Raw genomic sequence first — 26,712 nt, 5'->3', positions numbered from 1 at the left:
CAAGATTTTTAAATTAAAATCAATGAATTACTATCAACGCAAAAAAATGCATTGAAAAAACGCTCTCAATGTTAAGGAAAGTGAAAAAATACATCCTGGATCCATCCCTGATCAGGATCCGCACCAAGATGTAATTAGTTCTTTCCTGACCCATACCGCATCCTTCCACCAAGTTTCATTGTAATCTGTTTTTGCGTAATCCTGCTAAAGAAATAACAAACGCAGATGAAAATGCAACTTTCTCGGCGGAGATAACAAATTGTATATAAGGTCCAGTGAATTCAAGAAGATACCAAAACAACCACGAACAGAAGAAAGTGAAACTCTGAGGAGGGATGTGTTTGTGTGTGTGTGTTTGTGTGTGTGTGTGCCTGTACCAGACAAAATATGCAATATTAACAGTTATACAGAGAATACCTTGTGCAGACTGGTGCTCACTGCAAACAAGCATCTCTCTTCCCTCTGCTTCTGTTCTTCTGGGCACAGCATGAAATTTTCAGGTTGTTACCACATAACCACGGTTCTCTGAGCAGCATGAAATGTGAAACACAGAACAAACACTATGGCCGAGAGCGGGCAGGCACCCGTCACTCAGTCGCTCACTTGATCACCGCACTTGAAAGGTGCGAGGGAGAAAACTAACGTTTAGATAGTTTGCCGATGATAGTGTGGCGCTTAAGAGTTTTACATTGTGCTTAAAAGGGGACTATAAATCTTTTCTCTGCTCCGTCTACGGGTGGTGTAAGTGACCGCTGTGTGTCCTCAAGGCCTTGAGAGGGTGCCAAGTTTTGGGAAGCAGCGTTATCAGGCAGGTTGTGCCAACTGCTCCGGCTGCTGTTTGTTCGTCACACAATATGGTTTTGCAATGAGCACAAAAGCTTTGTAGCAGAATGATCATCTTCCATGTGTGTGTTTGCTTCTGTTTGTCTAATGCTTTTCTTTGGGGGAATTAACCTTTACTGAATGTGTCTTCCTCAGGTAACAGGTTCTCTCTCACCTCCTTCGGAGCTCTTTACATCTCTGATGTTCAGAAGGAGGACGCCCTCTCCACATACCGGTGCATCACCAAGCATAAGTACAGCGGCGAGACGCGGCAAAGCAATGGAGCCAGGCTCTCCGTAATGGGTAAGCAGGTTGCCATTGTCAGTTCACTCAAGCTGCTCTCATGGTTCGCTTTGTCCTGAGAAGATGTTAATCCCATCTCTCTCTCTCTCTCTCTAGACCCCAACGAGTCCTCGCCCACCATCCTGGACAGCTTCCAAGCAGGGGAGGTGCAGGCAGGCCAGAGCATCGAGCTCCCCTGCACCGCAGGAGGTTACCCCAGCCCCACCGTACGCTGGCTGAAAGATGGTCGCCCCTTGCCCTCAGATGCCCGCTGGACACGGCGTTTGACAGGGCTGACCATCAGTGACCTGAGGCTGGAGGACAGTGGCAGCTATGCCTGTGAGGTCACCAACAGTTTTGGCTCAAAGGAGGTGTCTGGACAGCTTCACGTTATAGGTGTGTGAGCACACACATACACACACACATTCACTAAGACACTGATAGACTCCCACACTGTCTCCTCTGTGAATCACCCTGGTGGACAGACACATTCACAAATCTCTTTCTTTTTTTGGTTTGAGGCGCACGTATAAGTCACACCTAGAGTGTGTCTGTAACAAACGTGTGTGAGCTGTATGATGCCCCGTCATATCAGCACTCAAAAAGAGAGACAGGGCAGTAATTCACTGAGACTGAATCCATAACACAGCTGCCAGCACCATTCACCGTCAGAGAGAAAGAGGGTGAGGACGACGGAGATAAAGACGAGGGGTCACCGAGGGGCCGGTCAGACATCCAGACAGTGCTGGAATGACATTATCTACAATGTTAGAACAAGATAATAAGTGTGGCGGAGATAAATGTACATTGTGTTATGTATACAAAGAAACAAAGAGCGGAGGAAGGCGAGACAGAGGGAGAGAATAGAGGGGCGGTAGGCTTTGCCAGTGGGCACATCATGGCAGCACACTCTGTGACTCTGACAGGGTGAGGGGGGGAGGCACAGCATTGCCCCCCAGCACACACCACCAGCTGCCTTATTGCTCACTGACATTTGCACACACACATGTACATACTCACTCTCACTCTCTCCCTCTCTCTCTCTCTCACACACACACACACACACACACACACACACACACACACACACACACACACACACACACACACACACACACACACAAACACAGTGGACAGAGATGTGAAGAGATAACTCCAGCTGCTTTTTTAATGAGTGTGTCAAACTGATTGAGTCACCACTGCTGATTGTACTCTCTCTTTCCCCCCATCTCCATGAACATACTGTGTGTATGAATCCATGTGTCATTTCTAAACCCAGTTTAATGATTTAAGATTCATGTAGAAGGTGTAGAAATGTATGTATTTTTTTCAAAAAGGTTATTTCTTATTAATACCTATTATTATGATGGATTAAAAATTAAAATTTTTTGCTATATCAAAGATTGTATTTTTAAAAAATGTCTGGATCAGTCCTCGGACCTGCACCAAAATCCCCAAAAATAGTAATTATCTAAAAAATAATCTCTTTGGTGGAGGTAATAATTATATTTGTATAGCAGTATAATAATGACACAACATGAACTGGTTTACAGTGAAACATAGACACAGAAAATATACAACACGATAGATTACATTTTTCAATAAGAATTATTTTTGCGATTGCTCTTTAAACTGAACTGTTTTCTGACCTCGTGTTTCCTCCTCTCAGATCCACTACGTGTGACCTTATCGCCTAAGAACCTGAAAACAGGCATCAGCAGCACACTGTTTTTCACCTGCACTGTGGAGGGCTCTCCTGAATACGCCATCACCTGGTACAGGAACACAGAGCCCATCAACCCCGACCAGCACATCTCCATCCAGGGGCAACACAACGACACGCTGCAGATCACTGCGGCACAGAAGTTCCACTCCGGGGCCTACCAGTGCTTCGCCTCCCGAAAGGGCCACACTGCTCAGGACTTTTCCATTATACTGCTAGAGGGTAGGTGGACAGAGATGGTCACAAGGAAGTTCAGATTCTGTAAACAGGGCAGGCATTTTATGACAGCACTGTAACAGCACAATGACAGGAAACCATGGTCTTTGTAAGTGAAGCTCCTACTGTTGCTGTTGTACTTTCTCCGTTCTTTATCTGAATATTTTGATAGATAGATATCGGGGCATTTTTCCATAAAACAAACCATTGGGCCTTTAAGAAATGAAGCAGAGATAGTGTTATAGTGTATATAGTCTATATAATTTATATCCACATTTAGCTTTTCTGTCGCAATTTCTCAATTGTGTCTCTCCATTCCGTCTATTATCCTCTCAGATGGTACTCCTCGTATCGTGTCTTCCTTCAGCGAGCGGGTGGTGAACCCCGGCGAGCCTTTCTCCCTCATGTGCGGGGCCAAAGGAGCCCCACCCCCGGCGATCACCTGGACCTTGGACGACGAGCCTGTGGTTCGGGACTCCACCTACAAGACCAGCCAGTACACCCTGTCGGACGGCTTGACCGTGTCGCACGTCAACGTCAGCAGCCCGCTCATCCGGGATGGGGGAGTGTACCGTTGCGTCGCACGCAACTCGGCCGGTAGCGCCGAGTACCAAGCGCGCATAAACGTAAGAGGTGCCTGTCTGCTTTTCAATATAAATGCACTCTACACCTGAAACAAACACACATTGGCTTAGTGAGAAGAATAGATCACATCTATCTATCTATCTATCTATCTATCTATCTATCTATCTATCTATCTATCTATCTATCCATATAACTATCTATCTATCTATCTATCTATCTATCTATCTCTCTATCTATCTCTCTATCTCTCTATCTCTCTATCTATCTATCTATCTATCTATCCTTTTATCTATCTATCTATCCTTCTATCTATCCTTTTATCTATCTATCTATCCTTTTATCTATCTATCTATCCTTCTATCTATCTGTCTATCCTTCTATCTATCTATCTATCCTTTTATCTATCTATCTATCCTTCTATCTATCTATCTATCCTTTTATCTATCTATCTATCCTTCTATCTATCCTTTTATCTATCTATCTATCCTTTTATCTATCTATCTATCCTTCTATCTATCTATCTATCCTTCTATCTATCTATCTATCCTTTTATCTATCTATCTATCCTTCTATCTATCTATCTATCCTTTTATCTATCCTTCTATCTATCTATCTATCCTTTTATCTATCTATCTATCCTTTTATCTATCTATCTATCCTTCTATCTATCTATCTATCTATCTATCTATCTATCTATCTATCTATCTATCTATCTATCTATCTATCTATCTATCTATCTATCTATCTATCTATCTAGTAGGGGTGCAACGGATCACATGACTCACGGTTCGGATCAGATCACTTTCTTTAGTCATGGATTGGATCAATTTCCAATTCAGCAGTTTCATAATGAACCAAAGAAATGTACTCTTCTCAAAATAATATAAGAGATCTCTAAGTTAGTGGTGATTCCTTGTAGAGAGGCCTAAAGCGCTACTTGCCTCGTGCTCGCTTGGGCTCTCCCTATCACAGGCACTATCGTCCACAAAGTTTTTACTGTCCACACGGACAGTCAGAAACTCAAAGTTTCAGCGGCAGTTGTGTGCGTTCAATGCAGTGCTCTCTCTCACACTTTCACTCTTTGAGTCTGTTTACCTGCCATTCAGGCTCCGTTGCAAATTTCCACAGTTTGGTCCGCCACGCTTCTCCCATCATCAGTATATTTTCCCGGGAAGCCAAAATGTTCCCATACATGCGACTTAAATGATGCGGGGGGCTTCTCCAATTCTTCTACTTCTCAAGAAGCCGTGGCTTTCGACGTCAACTGCTTTGAACATGCGCGGTTCACGTGAACACACAACTCTCATGAACACACCGATATTTTAATTTAACTGCATCTGTGGATGGAAATGTGGAACTTGTATTTGACACTGATATGTAAACTTTGCAATTAATCCACCTTCCAAAACGTGGGGGTTGATCCATGTAGATCACAGATCAACCGTGGTCTGTTACACCATTACTATCTATCTATCTATCTGTCTGTCTGTCTGTCTGTCTGTCTATCTATCTATCTATCTATCTATCTGTCTATCTGTCTATCTATCTGTCTGTCTGTCTGTCTGTCTGTCTGTCTGTCTGTCTGTCTGTTTGTCTGTCTGTCTGTATATTTATCTATCTATCTATCTATCTATACAGAATCACTTGTATACACAGAATATCTGGTTAGGCTGATAATCAACAAATATCCTCAGTCAGATTTGAGTAAAGGGAGCACAACTAACCTCCCTCTCCACCTGTCAACTTGCCCCAATCACTCTCTCCCTCAACCTTTATCTCTTCACCTCCTGTCTCCGTGGCTGCTCCCTTACTCTGCCATGACCTTCCTCGCCTCATCTGCCCCTCTCTCCGACTCTCTGTGTCTCTCTCTCTCTGTCTCCTTCCCCCCTCCACCCCCCCCTCTCTTCCCTGTGTCTCCAGGTCCACCTCGAATCAGACCCATGCGGGACATCACCGCAGTGGCGGGCAGGAACACCTACATAACGTGCCGCGTGATTGGCTACCCGTATTATTCCATCAAGTGGCTGAAGGACGGCATGCAGCTGCCCGATAATCACCGTCAAGTGGTGTTCGAGAACGGCACCCTGAGGCTGACGGACGTGCAGAAGGGCGCCGACGAGGGCACCTACTTGTGCAGCGTCCTGATCCAGCCCCAGGTGTCGATCAACCAGACCGTTCACGTAACTGTCAAAGGTAAAAGGAGAATGGATTCAAATGGATAGAAATCACCCAAGCTGCAGGAGTGGCTGTAGTATTCCTGCTTTAATAGGCCAAAACACAAAATGTCTCCAGGAGGAATACTGGAATCATCAACACTGAGTTCTTTGCCTTACACTGGTCATGTTGGTAAAAGCATAACCATCGAGGGTCCAGTTTACAGATGCAAAAAAAGATTTCTAGATATCAACATATCCGGTCACTACGATTTGGAGACACCGGTGTTCAAAGTTGTCGACTGCAGCTTAACACTAATTATTTTTGACGGACTCAGATGTTGATTTATGGCAGATTCAAGTTTCACTTTGTGTGTGTTTTTTATTTCGTCTGTGAGTCGGGTCACGATGGTAGCAGGGCAGCTGCAGAGGTGTTTAAGGGAGTGTGCATGTGCTTGCATGTGAGTGTGTCTCTGATTTAATTAGATGAATAATAATGAAGCCTAGATTAAATCCCCCAGATGTCTCAGCTGTAGTACCCCCCACCCCAACCTTCATTACTATGGCAACGGAATGACTTCCTCCTGCCAATTGGACTCTAACCAGAGCAGCTATTATGGGTACAGGAGATGGGGGGGCTGAAGAGGGGGAGAAGAGGAGAGGGTCCCACTGGCCAATGACCTTCTCTCTGTTTCTCCCTCTCGCAGCGTCGCTCCAGATGGCCGCGCTGCCACTCTTCCACGTCTATCGCTTCCTGTGTTTCACTGACTCGCTGCACTCTTCCTCTCTCCCCCACCAGTGCCGCCGCTCATCCAGCCCTTTGATATCCCCTCTACCTCAGTGGGGAAGCTCATGTACATCGCCTGCGTGGTGTCATCCGGGGACATGCCCATACGCATCACCTGGCACAAAGATGGCCAGCTCATCGTGCCGGGCTCCGCCTCTGGCGTCGGAATCGAGACCAAAGAGTTCATGAGCTCCCTCCAAATCTCCAAGGTGACACTGAAGCACAACGGGAATTACACCTGCATCGCCAGCAATGCCGCCGCCACCGTCAGCTGGGAGAGGCAGTTGATCGTTACCGGTGAGGGACTGATTGAGTGGAGAAATGCACAGTGATGATGAATTAGGTCAGATCAGATGTGATCGCTAATGTGCAGAGGCAGCTCAGAATGATGCATGCTATTTTAAGAGACTTTCCATTTTGTACGATTTCTCTCCTCAGCTTCTATTTTAGTCCTTTAATCTAAGTTTTGTGTCTCAGTGCCACCGCGGTTTACGGTGCAGCCCAACAACCAGGACTGTATCTATGGCAAAGCTGGAGTTCTCAACTGCTCCGTGGAAGGTTATCCACCGCCGAAAGTCATGTGGAAACACGCCAAAGGTAAAATCAGCTCATCATCCCGACAATATTGCAATAACGAGATGACACGAACAAGGACAAATGAAGGCAGTGACACTTGGTTTATCTGTGCAGGTGTGGGAAACCCTCAGCAGTACCACCCAGTCCCTCTAACCGGCCGAATCCAGATCATGTCGAACGGCTCTCTGCTCATCCGACATGTTCTCGAGGATGACCGGGGGTACTACCTCTGTCAGGCCTCCAATGGAGTGGGCTCAGACATCAGTAAGAGCATGATCCTCACTGTCAAGAGTAAGTGTCAATCTTTCTCTCTCTGGCTTCAACACACTTCCTTTCATAAGCACATCTCCTGGCTTGTGTGGTGCAGATACAGAGCTAAGTCTGGGCTTTTTGAAGGTGGGATCAGCTCCTCTAAGATGCACTTTTGCCCCCAGGCGAGTGCGGCCTGGACTGAACATAACAAAATCCTGTCTGTCCAGCACACCCTTAACTGTGGCTATCTTTGATATTGATTGATGTGTTCTGGCTGTCTGTCTGTGTGCCCCTGAATGTTTGGTGGGGGAAAGGGCTAATGAATTAGTGATGAAAACAAAACCACAGGAACCCCCTTCAATCAATAATCTATGTCTGAGGAAATGAGGAGGAGAAGAGAAGCAGGAGTATGGGAAGAACGAGGAGGCGGGCAGACAGGGAGGAGGTAGCCTGAGAGGGCCAGTGGGGCTTGAAGCGTGAAATGAAAATGGAGAACCAATGGCAGAAACAGAGATGTCTATACATCTGTAATATATCCTCCGTTTCCAATATCACATCTCTGTTCCCTCGTCTCATTACTCCCCGTAATGCAATTCGTCACACTGACATGTGTCTGTGATTCTGCTCAGTTCCTGCCATGATCACCAGCCACCCCAACACCACCATGGCAAGGAAAGGCCAGACCAAGGACCTGAACTGCACAGCGCGGGGCGAGCAGCCCATCATCATCCGCTGGGAGAGAGGGGACACCGTCATCGACGCAGAGAGGAACCCGCGTTACTCCATCACCATCAACAAGAAAGGGGACGAAGTCATCTCCACCCTCAAGGTCAGATTCAGACTGCAACTCTGAGCAGACCCGGAACTCAAAAACTGAAAAGACACCATAGAGCAAAGTAATAGAAAAAGCCCATTTACTCATTAATGAAGATATTTAGCCACACAAACAGTTTAAAGCTTTCAGGCCATTTCCATTTTGACTGATCTCTTCTTTCCATGGTCATAAAGTGTAAACTTTAACAAAAGGCAGACATAAAGTCAGCTCTGAATTTAAAGCAATAGCTTTACACCTTTACACCTTGTACACTCACCTTCTTACACACAGGTAGCTTACCTTAGCTTAGTATAAATGCTGGCAACCAAAGGAAACAGCTATGTCAAGTATGTGCCAAGGTAAAAAAAAAACTATAAAAGTGACCTGCAGTAATTGAGCCACAGCAAGTGAAGACCAGCTGCTGGACTCAGACCACATCACCCTGAGGCTGCACCACCGCTGCTGCACAAAGAGCCGTTCACCTGTTTACTCCAAGTTCAGTGAAGCTCGGCTCGCTGGAGAATCAGTTGTTGCCATTGTGAGCGCACCCGTTGTAATAATCGTGACGTTGGCGTGATCAACCACATCAATTATGTTGAAGAGTCCCAGCCGCCGCTGCCACAGAGCGCTGGTCGTCTGTTTGTTCAAAGTTTATTAATATATCACGTGTCCAAATTGCAGCAAATTCAGCCCTGCACCTCCTTTAACAATACACAAGTGTGAAGCCATTAAGATGAACGGTTCTCGAGATAAGCGAGCCACAATCATACAGACGGACAAAAAGATTTCTGGAATGGTTATATAGATAGTCTGAGCTAACTGGCAACAGATATATGAGTGATGTCAATATTGAAAGTTAAGTCATCTGACTTCACAGAGATAGGTTTTTAGGCGTTTGATGATTTAAATATACTGTGTGACTGCAGAAGATGTTCATGATGTGATGTTGCTGTTTGTTTTGCTCACAGCTGAACCCAGCCGAACGAGGAGATTCTGTCTTCTTCTCCTGCCATGCCATCAACTCCTATGGAGAGGGTCGAGGTCTTATCCAGCTCACTGTGCAAGGTATCGATACCACGTATCATATATCTCTCACAAAACTTGCTCTATTCACTAAAGCTTTAGCGTCACATAAATAGCTTAGTGTAGTTGGATCCGGTCTGGTGGGGAAAAACTCTCAACCTGTCTCTCTCTCCAACACACACAGAACCACCAGATCCCCCGGAGCTGGAAGTGAGGGAAGTGAAGGACAGGAGCATGAACCTGCGCTGGATCCAACGGTTTGACGGAAACAGCATCATCACCAGCTATGACATCGAGTATAAGAACAAGTCAGGTAGGTGTCCTAAATTTAAACGTGCATTCCAGATTATTTAAAGACACATGTCTGAAATCTGAGTCTTATCTTTTCAGACTCCTGGGATCACATGTACACAACCAGGAATATCTCACCCACCAACAACCAGGCCAACATCGTAGAGCTGCACCCGGCCTGCGTTTACAGCATCCGCATGTACTCCTACAACAAGATTGGCCGCAGCCTTCCCAGCAAAGAGCTCACGATCAGTACTGAAGAAGCACGTGAGTGATAGTGATTCTCTGTTCTTATACATTTTCTTTTGTATTTAACTGGCCGATGTATATTGACAGTAACACTTTATCTGTCATCTTCCATCAACAGCACCAGACGGGCCGCCAATGGATGTAATCCTCCAACCGATGACATCCCAGAGCATACGGGTTACATGGAGGGTAAAGTCACTACTGTTGTTTGTTAAGAGCTGTGTGTTATTATACAGTGGCTATGTCTGCACAACAGTTAGATATAAATAACCATAAACAGCAGCTCATTACTCACTCAACTGTTCTTTGGATAAAGCAAGTCCAAATGTTTAAGTTATGATAAACATTTTAACAAGTGGTTATCGCTATCGCCTCACAGCAAGAAGGTTCGTGTTATGAATCCAGGTTCAGTCTGAGCTTCTGTGTTCTCACTGCATTCGCGTGGTATCCTGGCTTGACTTTAAGTTGTCCATAGCTGTGAATGTTTGATCGTCAACCATTTGATACGCTGGCGACCTGTCCAGAGTGTACCCCCCCGCCAGCCTTGAATGGCTGCAGATCCACCGCAACCCTAAAAAGGATAAATGGTATAGGTTAAAGATGATGGGTGGATGGATGGATTGTAACAAGCTTAACGATTAACAGCTGTATTCTTGATCTAGAATTAAGGGATGCAAATGTAAATGTTAAAATTTTTGCTTTTAGTAGTGCACAATTAAGAACATGTAATTACCCCCTGAGGTAAAAACACATTCTGTATGTGAATATGCAAAATCTCTTGGTGATTTCTGGTTTCCGTTTTTTTCACGTTTGAGCAGGCTTTGGTTGCCTGCAGTAAAACGTGTGGAGAGCAACAGAAGGGGAAAACATTGACTGAAATGCATCGGCCATTGGCTTTTTAATTTCACTGCATTGATATGCAGATAGCTGTTAATAGAGATTAGCCAAAATGCCATCTGGACCTAAAACACACTTAAAACATATCGCTCTCTGTGTTTTGTGTTGAGGATCATAAATGTGTTTTCACTGAGAGTACTGTACATATTTCTGCCAAATAACGGAACAGTTGCAATGTTACACAGTGGCTTCAATGCACATAGACATGGTTTAAGGTTGATATGCACTGTTTCATTAACATTAACCGCATCTCTTTCAGGCGCCAAAGAAGGAGCTGCAGAACGGGGTGATCCGAGGTTACCAAATCGGTTACAGGGAGAACGGTCCAGGCAGCAACGGACAGTACAGCATAGTGGAGATGAAAGCTACAGGGGACAGTGAAGTGTACACCTTGGACAACCTAAAGAAGTTTGCCCAGTACGGGGTCGTGGTTCAGGCCTTCAACAGAGCCGGGACGGGCCCATCCAGTACTGAGATCAACGCGACCACGCTGGAAGACGGTAAGAACATTAGATGGTAAAAAGAAGTAAAGAGGAGACTGCTATAGACGCAGCGTAGGGGAGAGGATGCCTATCTATGTGATTTGTCAGAAAAGTAAATAGAGTCAAGTGCAAAAACAGGATGGAAGACACATAAATTAACAGCTAACATACATATATAGACACTCATGCTCAAACAAAATGGTAGAAATGAATTTTCAGCACATCCCCCATTATTCTTTTCACTTTAATTAGCACCCTCATTAGGCTGGTAGAGAGTGAGAGAGGAACAAGGAACCCCATTACTCTCTTAACGTCTGCCCACTCTACCTCCTTTTTCTCCTTCTCTCCTTTTCTATATCTTCCTCCGCTTGTTTCCCTCCTCATCTGTGCACAGTATTTTTGCTCATATGTTTCTTTGGGCAGTTCTGATGGACACTAACAGCAACACAACTGCAATCACCTTTAAAAGGAACATTGTCTTCCTTCAGATTTTATCCTCCACACATCATCTGCATTTTAACCCTGTTAGGTTTGACTGTTTTGCTATTCATGTTGCTCTCTCTCTCTATCTCTCTCTCCCTCTCAGGGCTCTTCCTCCTTTCCTCCGAACCCCCCTCTATACCTCCTCTCCCTCCCTCTCCAACGCTCTAAAAGCTAGCAGCGAACAAGGAGCCATTCAGAGCTAATTTGAGCTTATTTGACTGATTTATTTCAGCGGAGATTGCCTGTGGGTTGTGGTGTTGAGTAGTCATTAATTATGAGTGCTTCAGCCGCCATGCTAAATCAGCCAGTTCTACTTAGCGACAGCAAAAAGCAAGGATTTTCAGAAATCATTTAAACAACCTCAAACAACCCATATTTAAATGGTACAGCGCTAACACTCGTCCCCTTTCTCTCCCCAGTGCCCAGCGAGCCCCCGCAGAACGTGCGAGCCATCTCGGTGACGTCGGACGAGGCGGTGATCACGTGGGCCGAGCCTCCACGGCTGACGCTGCACGGTGTGCTGAAAGGCTACCGTGTTGTGTTCTGGTCCCTCTTCCCTGACGGAGGTGGGTGCTGTGGGGGCCAGGCCCAGTGGCCGATGCAGAGTAATTATCACCTACCTCATTCTAAAGCTATCCCCGCCCTCCCTCCCACCCACCGGCTGCCCACCTACCTGTCAGTGTTGTGCGTCAGAAAGTGTTAATGTGTGTCCGCACCTTTCTCATGAGGCACTTCCCCCGTTCCTTTGAATCGCTGGATTTGTCCACGTTTGCCCTTGTTTCTTTTCTGTAATAGATTGTCATGTCTGTCGTTATTGATGCTCCCTGAGATTAAAGTGGTGTAGTTGTGTGTTTGTGGTCCTATGACTGTCTCATAGATGTTCATATTCAACTCATTTGCAAACAATGCTTTGTAGGAAATGACTTCCAGAAAACTACAATCATTTCTTATTCTAAGCGTCTTTAGTAACCCATAAAATGTGAGACACAGCTCATAAATCCCAGTGTGTGCTTTAACATCCTTTCTGCAGCTTCTCCCTACAACTGCTGCCTTGTAATCCAGGCCATAATCACATTTCCTTCAAAACATTTTGAGCAAAGCAAGAGTTGGTCTGTGTTGCCTGCCCGCCACCGCCAGTGCTCTCTGAAACAAACGTCCTCTTCCCTCAGAATGGGGGGAGATGCAGAACATCACCACGACCCGTGAGCAGGTGGAGCTGCGAGGGTTGGAGAAGTTCACCAACTACAGTGTTCAGGTGCTGGCCTACACGCAAGCCGGAGACGGGGTCCGCAGCAACGTGCTGTATATCCAAACCCGCGAGGACCGTAAGTATACATAGATAGGATCTTTAAACAAAAATGTATCAGCATTTAATGTATTCATTCATGTGTTTCAGAGACGAACATTGTGTGGTGTGAGGGTTAGGGAGATGGGAGCGGGACAGATTAAAAAAAAAAGGGTGCTGGGCTACATTTCTAACCCATGACAAAAGCTCATTTACGCCGGGAACCTCCATTAGCAGTGCTAATGAGAATTAAGAGGCTTTGCTCCTCGGCTCAGGGCTGAGGGAGGCTGGAGGAAGACACTGCGGGGAGGGGAGGGGTGTTCTGTGGGGCCATACAACATCCAGGAGTCAGCCATCAGCCCGGGCCTGCGTCTTTTTCCACCAGCCCCCTTGCCACGGGCCTAAGGATTAACTCCTCTTGGATTAGGGAGAATTAATTTTGTGCTTACACCATTGGAGGCGGGATTACAGCCAGATCCGTGTCTCTTTATAGAGGAGGGGGGCGGAGGAGGGGCCCCGGGGGTTGAAGATGGAGAGATAGGAAGGTGGTCACACGGCCTTTTCTCGTCTGACAAAAAGACAACATAGAAATGTCACGGCTGAAAAGTGTATTAGCGCTGCACCGTGACATCCCGTCCTCTGACTGGCACAGCGCTGTATAATATATTCATGTAGGTGGGGCTGTTCACTCCGCACCATTGTGCCCCTCTACCTCATCAACACAGGGGCTGCGCTGGCTGTGCGGCAGACTGTCAGCACATTTTGGGCAGATTTTGGGCACCAGATGGGACTTAACTCTCCCTCCTCCCACCGCCACTCCTACTTTGACATGGAGGTCCAGTTATGATAATGATGACTGGCTACTCTCCTACCCCTCCCCACCACCACCACCACCACCACCACCATCCTCTCTACCCCAGGAACTGCACCTATCATCCCCGCCTCCCTTTTATAAAAAAATGTGCCTCGCTTCGTGTATCCTTTCAGAGTCTTCGTTGTTTTTTTATCGCCCGTTCATGTGATGTGCAGGGTGAAGGAGTACGAGGGCTGGTTCAGTGATCAAGGGGCCTCACGTAAAGGAAAATTGAGGGGGAGGCTTTACAGGGCTCCTTCTTTAGACCCCAGATGAGGCCCACTTTCAGACGCAAGTTATATTTATGTGGGGATTGAAAAGACTTGACACTGTGAACCTCACACTGAGAAGCCAATGTGACAAAAGCACCGTTAAAGGAATCCAGCACCCTGATGTGTTTTTTTGTGAAGTGTGCATCCATTTTAAACCCTGTTTGCGCCTTTAGCTTGTAATAAGAGTATTAAGTGGTGTCCAGTGTCGAGCTGAAGTGGCCAGCCGAGGATCAGACACTAGTACTGTCTAATCTGTTTGTGGGTTGGAGAGTTAAGAGAATGCTGGGTGCCACAGAGTCAGAAACGCTGACCAATGTCTGAATGAACATATGTCACAGCCGTCCACCCAAAGGGAGTTCTTCCAAGTCCTCCCAGAGCGGCTTAGTGCAGGATAAGACCACCAATCTGAAAACAAGCCAGCTCACTTTAATAGGCATCCAACACCCAGCATGTGTGTGCACAAAACACACACACACACACAAGCACATACATATATTCATCCCCTCCATGCTGATGTTCCTATGTTTTGTTTTTTTTGTGTCTAGTTCCTGGACCGCCGGCTGGAATTAAGGCAGTTCCCTCGTCTCCAAGTAGCGTGGTTGTGTCCTGGTTACCACCCCACAAACCAAATGGTGTAATCCGCAAGTACACCATCTACTGCTCCAGTCCAGGTTCTGGACAGCCAGTAAGTCTCTGCTCTGTGGGTGCGACTCATAAACGACCAGTAGAAAATGTTTCAGGTGATTGAGAAGCAAAGAATTTATGAACTTGATAAAAATCAACCAATTAAAACAACTGATTTGTAACCACTCCTATTAATTGAAACTGTGTGTGTGCATGTGTGTGTGTGTGTGTGCGTCTCTTTCACTGTGTTTGCACCATCGCTTTATTTCCTGCCCTCCCAGATGAACAGATGAGGTTGTCTTGGCAACGTGATGAGACGTAGATATGCAAATGAGGCAGAGAGCAAGCTCACACATGCACACTGCCGCATCAGAAACACACACACACACACAGACACACAGACTCGCACACACAGACAGATATCACATTTCAATATCTTCTATTTATACACATGTGCGTGGCATTTCAGTTGTGGTTGGATCATGTTCGCCACAAAAACCAGCGCACGGTGAAATCTGATATCAGGCTAGAATCTCACTTTCTTATTATTCACAAATACTCCTCCCTCTCTGTGCATGAGTGCCATGTAAATGAGCACAGGCAGGGAGGAGAGAGGGAGGGGGAGGAGGGAGGAAAGGAGGTTGAGACAGAGAGAGAGAGAGAGACACCATCAGATGTACACAGAGACCGAGGGGAAATTAGAGAAAAAGAGAGGGATGAGGGGAGAGGTAGGGGGGGAGAGGGGGAGAGAGAGTGAGAGACAGGCAGGGGGAAAGGGAGGAGCAGAGGAGGGTATCAGTCACATCGAGATGAGAGTGCTTTTGTCCGTCTTTTCATTATCTCCCTGTATCACTCCCTGGATCACCACAACACCACCGCTATGCTGGAGGAATGTTCGAATGCACCCCTCCAAACGCTCACACACACACACACACACACACACACACACACACACACACACACACACACACACACACACACACACACACATCCTTACCCCGCCCTTCCACTGTCCCTCCATCCTCTGCTCTTCACTGAGCGAGACAGAGGGGGATAGGAAAAGAGAGAAAAGCAAATGGTGAAGGAACTGGAGATGAACATTGAGAGATGAACAGATTAAAGAGATAACGGAGGCTCGACTTGAGAGAAAACAATGTTTTTGTGCGTGCGTTGGAGTGCGTGTGTATGTGTGTGTGTATATCTGTGTGTGTGCAGGTGCATATGTGAACATCTTAGAGATGCGCTTGTTAGAGAAAAATTCACAGGAACAGTATTACAGCCACAATTGCTTTTTTGTATCCAGTGAATACATCTGCCTGTGTGAGGTGAAATATTTAAATTAATTGTTTCAAATATTCTTGTTCCAAACATCTAGAATTGAAGCATTCAATCTTGAAGCCTTTTTTCCCATTTTATTATCTTTTATTTCATAGATTTCTCAATTGCTGAAAACACATTTTCTGGCAATATCAAAATTCTCAAAATATGAAATGCAATTCCATTGAAACTGTGTTTCACAGCACATCATAAGTCCTGCAAAGGCTGACGTCTTCTCAGAAACATTTACGTGCAAGACAAAGCTAAATAAATTAAAATACAAATCTCTATTTCCAAAATAACATTTATTTTATCAGTTTCAATTAAGACAATTATAATTTTCCACCTAATATTTCTCCCCTGCTTCCGGAATAGCAGCACAAATCAACTAAATTAGACAATTTGTTTTTAAAGCATCAAGTTCACAGGGAAATCTGCATTAAGAAATTTGGAGCCCTGAAAGACACCATCCATAGCTTTGAAAAACACGTCCAATATCTACATTTCTCATTCAGATGCCAAAGATTCAGGCTATAAAAAGTCATGAATACATGTCATACTTATACATGACATATTTACGATCAACCAGAGCAGCAACATTTATTCTAAAAAAAAGACTCTTCAATGCCTAAAATGTGAATACAAGAAATCACAAAGTAAAAAATGTGAAAAAATAGAAAAGCATTTTTAAACATATATTATATATAGATAGATAGAAAGCAATTATAATCATGCCTTTTACCACAAAGAAGACAATTTGTGCTCATGTGTTGATCGGTTAAATTTAAAATAAAAGGATCGCAATTAAGTTTTCTTAAATGTCCTCCTGCAAATCAGGATGTCAGTTAAAAAAAAGTGTCTGTTAACTTTCAGGTCTTTATTGTGTCCAGACACTGACTCGTCTCTGAACAACTGTACACTAGTGTAATGCATTTTTCATGGAAAACATTTTGGTATGTTGTAAAGGACAGGTAAAAATGATCAAATGAACAATACGTTGAATATGTTTAGCTGCATCAGTTTCAGGGTCCTGGTATAATTCTTGCTGACTCAGTGTCATGGCTTACTGAGACACTATATTATTATTAGTTAATGTTATAGTAACACGTGCTTTTCCATTCTAAAAAAGCTGTGATAAAAGGCACAGTGGCAGGATGTCGACTTCTCTATTTTAAAAGACATATTTGACCTATAACACTTCTTCAGTCTGCACTTCTGCTCTCGTACCCGAGCCGCCACCAGTTGTGTCATGTCACCTATCAAGGTTTGCTAACACGACCTCGCGTGCTCTCTTGTCCCAGGCGCCCAGCGAGTACGAGGCCAACCCCGAGATGCTCTTCTACCGAATCACGCACCTCAGCCGCGGTAAACAATACCACATCTGGGCTGCAGCCGTGACAACTGCCGGCCGTGGGAACATCAGCTCAAAGGTCACAGTGGAGCCTGCTGGGAAAGGTGGGTCCTCCCGGCGAGCCTGCAGTGTGGAGATTTCTGTAAAGGTTAAGCGAGGGAGCTCTGTAAAGATGGCAGTGAAACGGCAACATGATGCCCTGTGCATAGATCACTTTCATCACTCTCTCTCCTCCTCCCTCTGTCTGCGCTCTCCGCTATTGATTGACAGCCGTAGTATTGATTGAGTAGCGGCAATGTGGCAAGAAACGCTGTTGTTAATTATGTGGTGATGAACAGGGCCTATCCAGTAAAATGACCCTTGGGGAGAGAAGTAGCAGGTGAGAATCAATAGAGGGAGGATCTATGGAGAAAAGATGGACTGAGAATAAGGGGCTGGAGGAGGGGCTTTGATAAAACACCGCTCCACAGATTTTTACTCCTTCAGCAGTGAGAAAAGGACTTTTCCCCTCGGGGCAGACCTGGTCACTCCTTCAGCACTGAGTGGCAGGCAGACAAGCTAAAGTATGAGGGAAGACATCAATGTGATTTTTGGTTTATCTCTCATCATCTGAGTGAGAGGGTGTGCCCTTTAAGTTAATGGTCTGATTTTTGGGGGGTTTCCTTTTTATGAGCAGTCCCGGGTAAGATCCTGTCCTTCGGTGGCACAGTGACCACACCCTGGATGAAGGAAGTACGTCTGCCCTGCAGCTCGGTGGGAGAGCCCGCCCCCACGATTAAATGGACCAAAGACAGGTCAGAGTTCATCATATACTGTTTACTTGTCAGCGTCATGACTCACATACACAGATCTGCTGCTTGTGAACATAATACAACTGGAACTTTCTCCAGAATGAGACTGTTAACATTTGTCTGTCTGTATTCACCAGTGAGGACTCTGCCATTCCAGTGACGGCCGACAGCCAGCGGCAGATCTTATCCAATGGCACGCTGGTGCTGCGTTCAGTCAAAGCAGAGGACTCTGGGTACTACACCTGCACGGCCACTAACACGCTGGGCTTTGACACCATCATAGTCAATCTTGTGGTGCAAGGTGAGAAGAAACAGAGGATGTATTGGAGTGGAACTGATTTGTGGGAAACGTGTGTTCTTTGGGATATTCACCTTTCGCCAAGGAGGTTATGTTTTCACCCCTGTCCGTTTGTTTGTTTGTTAGTTTGTAAGCAACATAAGCAAAAAATTACTGATTACCACAAAACTTAATGAAAGGCAAAGAACAAATCAATTTTTTGTTGCAGATCCTGATAAAGGGATCCAGGAATGTTTTATCACTTTCTCGAACATTGTGAGAGAGAACGTTTTGAAATTGTCACTGATTTCCCAGGGAATGATGGATTGATCTTGATGAAATACTTTATTTTTTTTCCTACATTATTGGGAAATTCTCACAAAATGGAAAAAAATCAGCCATGTTTATTGGACTGATTTCTGTAAATGTGTACAATTTGGGGCAGTTTAATTGAATTTAAAGACTATTAGGCCTTGGCGGAGTGTGTGTCCTACTGATTACCATTCTAGATATGGTCTGGTGTTGATCCACTGTCTTTGTGTGTGTGTATGTGTGTCTAAACCCAGTTCCTCCGGACCAGCCTCGCCTGACTGTCTCCACCACCTCCACCTCCTCCATCACCCTGGCTTGGATCCCGGGGGACAATGGAGGAAGCTCCATCAGAGGTACGCTCACAGAAACATATACAGCTCCCCCATGACTGTGTGTTTATGACAGATCATTCACCCTTTGGCTCTCAGTTTTACTAATGCTGCATACATCAGTGTAAACAATGAGCTTAATGTTTCTGGGTGAGACGAAGGCAAATTAGTTCTGTTTGAAGGTGTTTGTCGCCCCCTGGTGTCCGACAGATGTAGCGGCAGCAAGTCCTTAATCCTTGTTCTAAAGTACTTGGGTTTGACATGAAGCTGTGCCTGTGCGGCTGCAGGGTTTGTGCTGCAGTATTCTGTGGACAACACGGAGGAATGGAGGGATGTGTTCATCAGCTCCACTGAGCGCTCCTTCAGGCTGGACAATCTGCGCTGCGGAACCTGGTACAAGGTCAAGCTGGCCGCCAAGAACAGCGTGGGCTCAGGGCGCATCAGTGAGATCATCGAGGCCAAGACCCACGGAAGAGGTGAGTGGTGGGAGAAGCAAAAATGGTGTTGTTTCCTGTTTACTTTATTAAGTTAAATTGAATTAAATTACATAATTTCTCAAAAAAATTTACAAATACAAGAGAAAGCCAAAAAAAATGGCCCTGCAGTGTTGCTGTGATATAAATGAGGAAATATTCAATGCAGTGAGTTCACAATCTGAGCTGTTCTCAATGTCCTCAAGTCACATTACATATTATATAATCCTGAAAGTCTTCACTATGACTAAGATCTTGAATAAATGTATAATAATCCCCTATGTTGCTATGTTGGCCTCATGTGTGTCTTTTCCCTCTTTCTCTATAGAGCCGGTGTTCAACAAGGACCAGCCGTTACTCACCCACATCAACTCCACACACGCAGGGCTCAACCTGCAGGGCTGGACCAGCGGCGGCTGTCCCATCACCGACATGATGCTGGACTTCAGACCTAAAGGCACCTGGGCCTGGCAGAGCCTCAAGGCCAACTCCACCACGCAGCTCTTCCTCAGCGAGCTGCGGGAGGCCACGTGGTACGAGCTCAAAATGAAGGCCTGCAACAGCGCCGGGTGTGGCAACCAGAGCTCCCAGTTTGCCACCACCGACTACGATGGCAGTGAGTGCATCCCAGATCCATCAGTCTTCAGTGATCTCTTCCCCTCGCACTAACCTTTCTATACTAAGTCTTTTTCTGCTCCTTCTCTCCATAGGTACAATCCCCCCCATTAAATCAGCCCGTGGCGAAGGCGATGATGTGAAAAAGCTCTTCTCCATCGGCTCCCCCGTCATCCTGGTTACTCTGGGTGTTGCGTTGCTCTTCATTATCCGCAAGAAACGCAAGGAGAAGCGGCTCAAACGTCTCAGGGGTGAGAGGAAGGAAAAGAGAGAGAGATCCGTGTTATTGTGTTTAATGGATTAACGTAACATAGAGTGACAAGCTGAAACGCTTATCTTCACGGCCAACCATAATCTAATTAATATATTGTCTTCTTACAGATGCTAAGAGCCTCGCTGAGATGCTTATCAGGTAAGAGCCAGCCTATATGGGCACAGAGATCATTTTTGAAAACCTTTATGGAAGAATTCGGTTTGATTAGATGTGTCATTTCCTTGTGTGTGTGTGTGTGTGTGTGTGTGTGTGTGTGTGTGTGTGTGTGTGTGTGTGTGCAGCAAGAACAATCGCAGTATAGACACGCCTGTGAAGGGCCCTCCTCAAGGGCCGAGGCTCCACATTGACATCCCACGTGTTCAGCTGCTCATTGAGGACAAGGAAGGCATCAAACAGATAGGCAAGTGACTCCATATCAAGGACAACACAACTATATATTTATCAGGGAAATTTCATTTAGATTTTTATATCAGCTTATGTTGCATAATTCACTTTTTTTTGTAAAGCTGTTGTGTTTTCTCATCCCTTGACTGCAACAGGCGAGGACAAGGCAGCGGTGCCAGTGACAGACACAGAGTTTAGCCAATCAGTAAATCCACAGAACTTCTGCACAGGCGTGTCTCTGCACCACCAAGCCCTCATTCAGAATTCAGGGCCTTTGATTGACATGTCAGACATCCGTCCAGGCACAAGTGAGTTCTGTTTTTTTTTAGGTTTACACCCACTTGACAATGACGAGTTGGTTCAAGATTTGTTCTTCCATTCTCCCTGACAATCAATACATATACACTGTCACTGTGTTACAAGGCAGTTCTCTGATCACTGTGACCTCTCTCAGACCCCGTGTCCAGGAAGAGCATCAAATCCGCTCACAGCTCCCGCAACAGATACTCCAGCCAGTGGACGCTGAGCCGGCCGACTCAGAGCCAGTCGACGGCCTCGGCACGAACTCTGACCTCGGACTGGCGAACGATGGGCTCTCACGGCATCACTGCGACGGAGAGTGACAGCTACAGCGCCAGCCTCTCCCAAGACACAGGTGGGTCAAGCCCAGGCTCTACAACTACCACAAAGACACTGCCACTCCATGCGCTACTGTTGTTTTTATCTTAAGTTTAAGTCTTTCACCAAAATACAGTTCAGGCAGCTCTAATGTCATATTTATTATCACCGTAGAGGCGTATACACAGTGAAGACGCCATAACATGTATTTTAAAATTACAGAATTAAAGTATGGAGAAAGAATGGAGAAAACACACAGTACTCGTGTTTAACTAATGTTAACTACAAATCTTTGTTTTATGTTGTAAGTGCTCAGTGGTTCTTCTATATGCGCAAATAAAACTAGATTAAATAGGATCAAATGCAGCAAGGCTTTTAAATAAGATTTTAGAAAGGTTTTACCACAATTATATCTTCTTTTTTTTTTTCCAGATAAGGGTCGCAACAGCATGGTGTCGACTGAGAGCGCCTCCTCCACCTACGAGGAGCTGGCGAGGGCCTACGAGCACGCCAAGCTGGAGGAGCACCTGCAGCATGCCAAGTTCACCATCACGGAGTGCTTCATCTCCGACAGCTCGTCTGACCAAATGACCACAGGAACCAACGACCCAGCGGACAGCATGACCTCCCTCAGCACGCCGTCTGAACCGGGCATCTGCCGCTTCACCGCCTCGCCGCCTAAACCGCAGGACTACGACCGTGGTAAAAATGTGGCTGTGCCCATTCCCCACCGCGCCAACAAAAGTAAGTATGGCAGACGAGAGTCCTGCAGGGACAGTACCTATGATAATACATCTTGCATTCAGTTTGTATGTAGAATTAACTTGTTACATTTAAAACATACAGTATAGATTGAAGATTCTTAGTTCTTGCTTTGAGACCCTGTAATAGAACCTAAAGTAGGAAATGTTATCGACTGTGAGAAATTAAAATAATGATATAAGTAAAATCTAAAACTAAATAACACCACTAAGCTATAATTACGTAAGCTACACAAGGATTGTTCCCAGAGTAGCTTTAAGGAATAGTTCACTCAAAAATTAAAATTCACTCATCATCTACTCACCACTATGCCGATGGAGCGTTGGGTGAAGTGTTTGAGTCCACAAAACACTTCTGGAGTCTCAGTGGGTAAACAGTGTTGCAGCCAAATCCAATACATTGAAGTAAATGGTGACCATTTCTTCAAACGTAAAAAAACGAATTCAACTCGAAACGCCGTCATTTACACCGTGTTTGTAGCCTAAATGTCCTCTGTGATTCATGCACGAACACGGCTTCAGAGGAGGATATCAGATATCACACTGTTTACCCCTGAAACTCCAAAAGTGTTTTGTGGACGCAAACACTTCACCCACCCCTCCATTGGCATAGTGGTGGTGAGTAGATAATGAGTGAATTTTCACAAATTTGTCACAAAAATATAAATTCAAAGGAGTTATAATGTAGTAACAAAAGCTGAGGATGTTGTCATTAATCGGAATTTATAAAAGCCTCATTCAGTTCAAGCAGTCAAAATGACACAAAACATTTCAAATGACCTGACTCTATGGAACTTGTCCTGACCATTTTCATGCTTTCTCCAGGTGAATTCTGCAACCTCCCCCTCTACATGAAGACAGACCCATTCTTCCGCAAGCAAGGGGAGCTCCACGACCCATGCCCGGTTGTGCCGCCACGGGAAGCCTCGATCCGCAGCCTGACGCAGCGGGCGTATCACACCCAGGGCCGTCACAAAACTCTGGACCCTACCAAGCAGCCGTCCCTGACGCTGGGCCACTCTGGGCTGAGCAGCTTGGGTTCGAGCTTGGGCACCGCCACCTTGCCCCAAAGGACTCTCATCATGCCCAGCTCCAACACCGCAGCAACAGCTTCCACTTCCAGCACAGGCAGCAACCCCACCAACAGTAACAAGGTGGGGGGCTCCAGAGACTCGCTGCTTGAGAGCAGCTCCTCTGCACTGGGGAGACTGCAGAAACAGAGTGCGGGGGCCTACTCCAAGTCATACACACTGGTGTAGTCCATTCTCTTGCACAGACTTGCACTGCTGTCCCACTCCTCAGCCAGCCCCACCCTGGCACTCTTCAGTCTGGGCCAGAAAGGGCATGCAACCATCTTTCTTTACACCCAGCTAATGGTGAACTGCCCAGCACCCTGTCTAGTTTTCCTCGAGATAGGTGCTTTCCCAGACAGAGACCCAGCTAACCCTACTTTTCATGCTTACCTGGGACTCTGTAAAAGAACTACTAACTCCAACTAACAGTTCCAGCCGGCTGGTGCTCAGCTCCGCGCAGTTCTCACTGGAGCTGCACAGCAAAAAAAAAAAAGAAAAAAAACAGCAAGCGATTCTGTGGTCATTTGGACATATTGACTATAACTGAGCTAAAAGCTCTGTGTTTATGATGATGAAGACTACAATAGCCAGTATGAAGCTGTGTGGCCACCCTGTCTCTCACGCACACACATGCTGTCCTCCATACTTTGAGTATTATTGTCAATTTGCAGGACGTCCCGTTAAGTTCCCTATTCTTACTGTATCTTCCACCCTCTATGTGTCTCTTTAAGTCCCAAATATCTATTGGCAAATTCAAATCCAAAAGAAATGATTCAGGTTCACTTCCAAGAAAGAAAAAAACACTTCTATCCTGTTCGTGTGACAGAATCTCTCCAGCTGAACAGTGTCGACAACTCAAATGAACCAGCTATGATTATTCATATTACAAATAGAGAATATTTGGTAATATAAAGAATTTACATATATATTTCTATGTAGGTATATTATTGACGTTTACGTTAAATTATGAAAAAGTATAAATTGTATGTGCCACAATAGTGTACATACAGAAATTAAATGTTAATGTCAAATTTAAGAACGAGACAATCGCTCAATCATAAAAATTTAAGAAGAGAAATTTAAAGAAGGTTTGACTAAAGAAAGAAAAAAAGTTTAGTGTATATACAGGAACGTCTGTATATTACTTGTATGTGACCGACTATGAGAAGTGTCCCATGATGAGGTGGGAAAAAGCATGACAGGCTACTTAGTTTTAGTTTCAGTTCCTGAAAAGGGAAACAACTGACTGGTTGAACAGATTATAACCTCCCCGGTTTGCAACGCCTACTTTACTGGTGGAAACAATCACGACAGAAAGCCTCCTCATGGAGACTCTACGGAGTCTGATGGGTTAGTAAATACATGTACGTTCAGAAACCAAATAATCAGTATCAAAGAAGATCCCTAAATCAGTTTTATGTTTATGTTGCTATTAGCTGAAGGCTTGAGTTATCCTACAGTATTAAAGCCTCTGTTACTGAAAGTCACAGAGATACTAACATATTCAGCTCTTCAGAGAAAGGAGAGAAAAAGAAGGAATCCCAGTTATGATGTGAATGAAAAATAATATAATGAGAGAAGTTCTATGTTCAGGGAGTTCATTGAAAAAAAACAAAATATATAATGTTCACTTAATTGATATCTTTGTTGTTGCCCTGTCTGAAGTACTGTACACAGTATGTCCCACTTTATTTACCACCACACCCCTCCATAAATGTACGTTCACACAAGATCCTATTGGGATGTTTTCTCAAGCATTGCCATGATAGTGTTCTGTGGTTTGTATTCATTTGATCAATTTGTTTGTTTTGTTTGTCCAGGGAGGGTGATGTCTGTCAGTCTGTTGATTTTGATTTATAATATTCCTTTTTGAATTAATTTAGGATTTTGACAAAAAATGTTTGATTCCAGAGGCCAAACAGTACTGAGGTATGTGGCCTGTGACTAAAACCAGTTCAGCCAAGTGAAATCAGGGACTCGTAGCTCTTTTAGTCACACAAACTACTATTGTATTGTGTATATACTGGACTGGAGGTGGTCTGTAAACCTGAAGCATTCATACTCCCGTCCATTTCCCCTGCTCAGATAAATTAAAGTAAAAAGTCACCACCGCGAAACATAAAGATCCATCATCTCTACCTTTGTCAGTGTTGTTTATAGATTAAGTCTTGTACATAAAACACAGTTTTGTATGAAGAGCTATTTTCGTCAGAATAAATCAGGGGACACATCAGGGTTGAATGCCCCAATTTCAAAATTGAAATAGTATCAAAAATAAAATATTTTACTTCTGAAATGGGCAAAAAAAAACATTTTTCTTTCCCTTTATGTTTTTTATACTAATTTGTTGAATTTTTATTCTTTTTTAAAGGTCTTTTGATGTTGTCATTTGTCCTATTTACTTTTTTTATTATCATTATTTTGTATTTTGTTCATCCTCAGAAAAGTCATTGCATGCTTGCTAAAAGGGAAAAATTGAGAGAAAAAATGTATGAAAATCAAAAGCTAAAAAAAATGTTGAGGGTATCCCAAACATTTGTTTGAGTTGCTTGTTATAGCAATTGCTTGTGTTCAAAAGTACATTTTCTATGAAAAGAAAGCAAAAACTAAAAAGATCATTCTAACACCTTGTGCAATAAAGCTATCTTTCATACGTCACGGCTTCTGTCATTCTCAAGGCCTTTGATTGACATGTCACACATCCAGGCACGAGTTGTGTTTTCCTCCTCATGTTTGTTTGCGATAGGGGCCCTTTGTGTAGCTGTTGGCCCCTCAGTGACCTCCACTATGGCTGTTTCATTCTTTTATTCTTCAGTCCCCCAGAAGGAGTTGAAATTGTCAGTTGATTAACCGATTAGTATGTTGACAGAAAATTTATCGCAACAATTCTAATCATTGATAGATTTTTGTTAATTCCAAGCAAAAATGCTTGTGTATATATTATTTGCTTGTTTCAAAGTTTTCTATGGCAGTAAACTCACAATTTGATCGACTTCGCTTTTGCTGAGTGATGACGGCATGTTTTCCCAATTTTCTAATATTTTATATATTGATTAGCTGAGAAAATATTTGTCAGAGCTACTGGTAATGAAATTAGCAGTTATATAATCATAAGACTTTAAAACCTAAAGTTTTCAATGTGTCTGACTCGACAATAGACAAATTCAATATATAGAAACAAAATTTTGACCTAAGGGACCTCAACAAGGCAACAAGATGGTGGAGCCAACGTTCTGCTTTAGTGGTGTTGATATAAAATAACAAATCTGTGATTAGTCAAATGTAGACAGAACTAGAATGACACATGACAGTAGAGACATACACCAATGCCCAACAAGTCCCCTTAGATTCAACCAATCAGTTCCCTAAATGGGCCTGTTTTTTTCATCAATATCCATCGAACATTTGTGAAAATGGCAACAATAAAAAACAAACATCTTATCTCACAATGTTAAAGAAAGTGAATGG

The 26,712-nt window shown here is 44.5% G+C and overlaps 1 protein-coding gene across 3 annotated transcripts in view; it reads left to right on the top strand.

Annotated features, from left to right (window-relative positions):
- Positions 1–25,905, top strand: part of LOC117774314 (Down syndrome cell adhesion molecule-like protein 1 homolog) — a 55,396-nt gene extending 29,491 nt beyond the window's left edge. Inside the window, exons 4-33 of one of the 3 annotated variants that reach the window (XM_034606645.1) lie at positions 979–1,125; positions 1,222–1,500; positions 2,774–3,049; positions 3,380–3,676; positions 5,549–5,821; positions 6,581–6,865; positions 7,046–7,165; positions 7,259–7,435; positions 8,026–8,225; positions 9,179–9,275; positions 9,418–9,546; positions 9,624–9,791; positions 9,892–9,962; positions 10,930–11,170; positions 12,055–12,201; positions 12,805–12,960; positions 14,591–14,730; positions 17,288–17,441; positions 18,014–18,131; positions 18,266–18,429; positions 18,972–19,070; positions 19,334–19,522; positions 19,848–20,135; positions 20,230–20,385; positions 20,516–20,546; positions 20,690–20,808; positions 20,948–21,100; positions 21,247–21,447; positions 21,843–22,154; positions 22,997–25,905. In XM_034606645.1, the coding sequence (XP_034462536.1) occupies positions 979–1,125; positions 1,222–1,500; positions 2,774–3,049; positions 3,380–3,676; positions 5,549–5,821; positions 6,581–6,865; positions 7,046–7,165; positions 7,259–7,435; positions 8,026–8,225; positions 9,179–9,275; positions 9,418–9,546; positions 9,624–9,791; positions 9,892–9,962; positions 10,930–11,170; positions 12,055–12,201; positions 12,805–12,960; positions 14,591–14,730; positions 17,288–17,441; positions 18,014–18,131; positions 18,266–18,429; positions 18,972–19,070; positions 19,334–19,522; positions 19,848–20,135; positions 20,230–20,385; positions 20,516–20,546; positions 20,690–20,808; positions 20,948–21,100; positions 21,247–21,447; positions 21,843–22,154; positions 22,997–23,430 (5,621 nt within the window). In that variant the 3' untranslated portion in view covers positions 23,431–25,905. Of the gene's footprint in view, positions 1–978; positions 1,126–1,221; positions 1,501–2,773; positions 3,050–3,379; positions 3,677–5,548; positions 5,822–6,580; positions 6,866–7,045; positions 7,166–7,258; positions 7,436–8,025; positions 8,226–9,178; positions 9,276–9,417; positions 9,547–9,623; positions 9,792–9,891; positions 9,963–10,929; positions 11,171–12,054; positions 12,241–12,804; positions 12,961–14,590; positions 14,731–17,287; positions 17,442–18,013; positions 18,132–18,265; positions 18,430–18,971; positions 19,071–19,333; positions 19,523–19,847; positions 20,136–20,229; positions 20,386–20,515; positions 20,547–20,689; positions 20,809–20,947; positions 21,101–21,246; positions 21,448–21,842; positions 22,155–22,996 lie in introns of those variants that run through there. The other 2 variants (XM_034606644.1, XM_034606646.1) reach the window with 2 other exon arrangements.
- Positions 25,906–26,712: the final 807 nt, after the last annotated feature.

Source organism: Hippoglossus hippoglossus, chromosome 14 (genome assembly GCF_009819705.1).
Source record: "Hippoglossus hippoglossus isolate fHipHip1 chromosome 14, fHipHip1.pri, whole genome shotgun sequence".
In the NCBI taxonomy this organism is placed as follows: domain Eukaryota; kingdom Metazoa; phylum Chordata; class Actinopteri; order Pleuronectiformes; family Pleuronectidae; genus Hippoglossus; species Hippoglossus hippoglossus.
The sequence above is the reverse complement of the archived record's forward strand: the minus strand, read 5'-3'. Positions and strand labels throughout refer to the sequence as shown.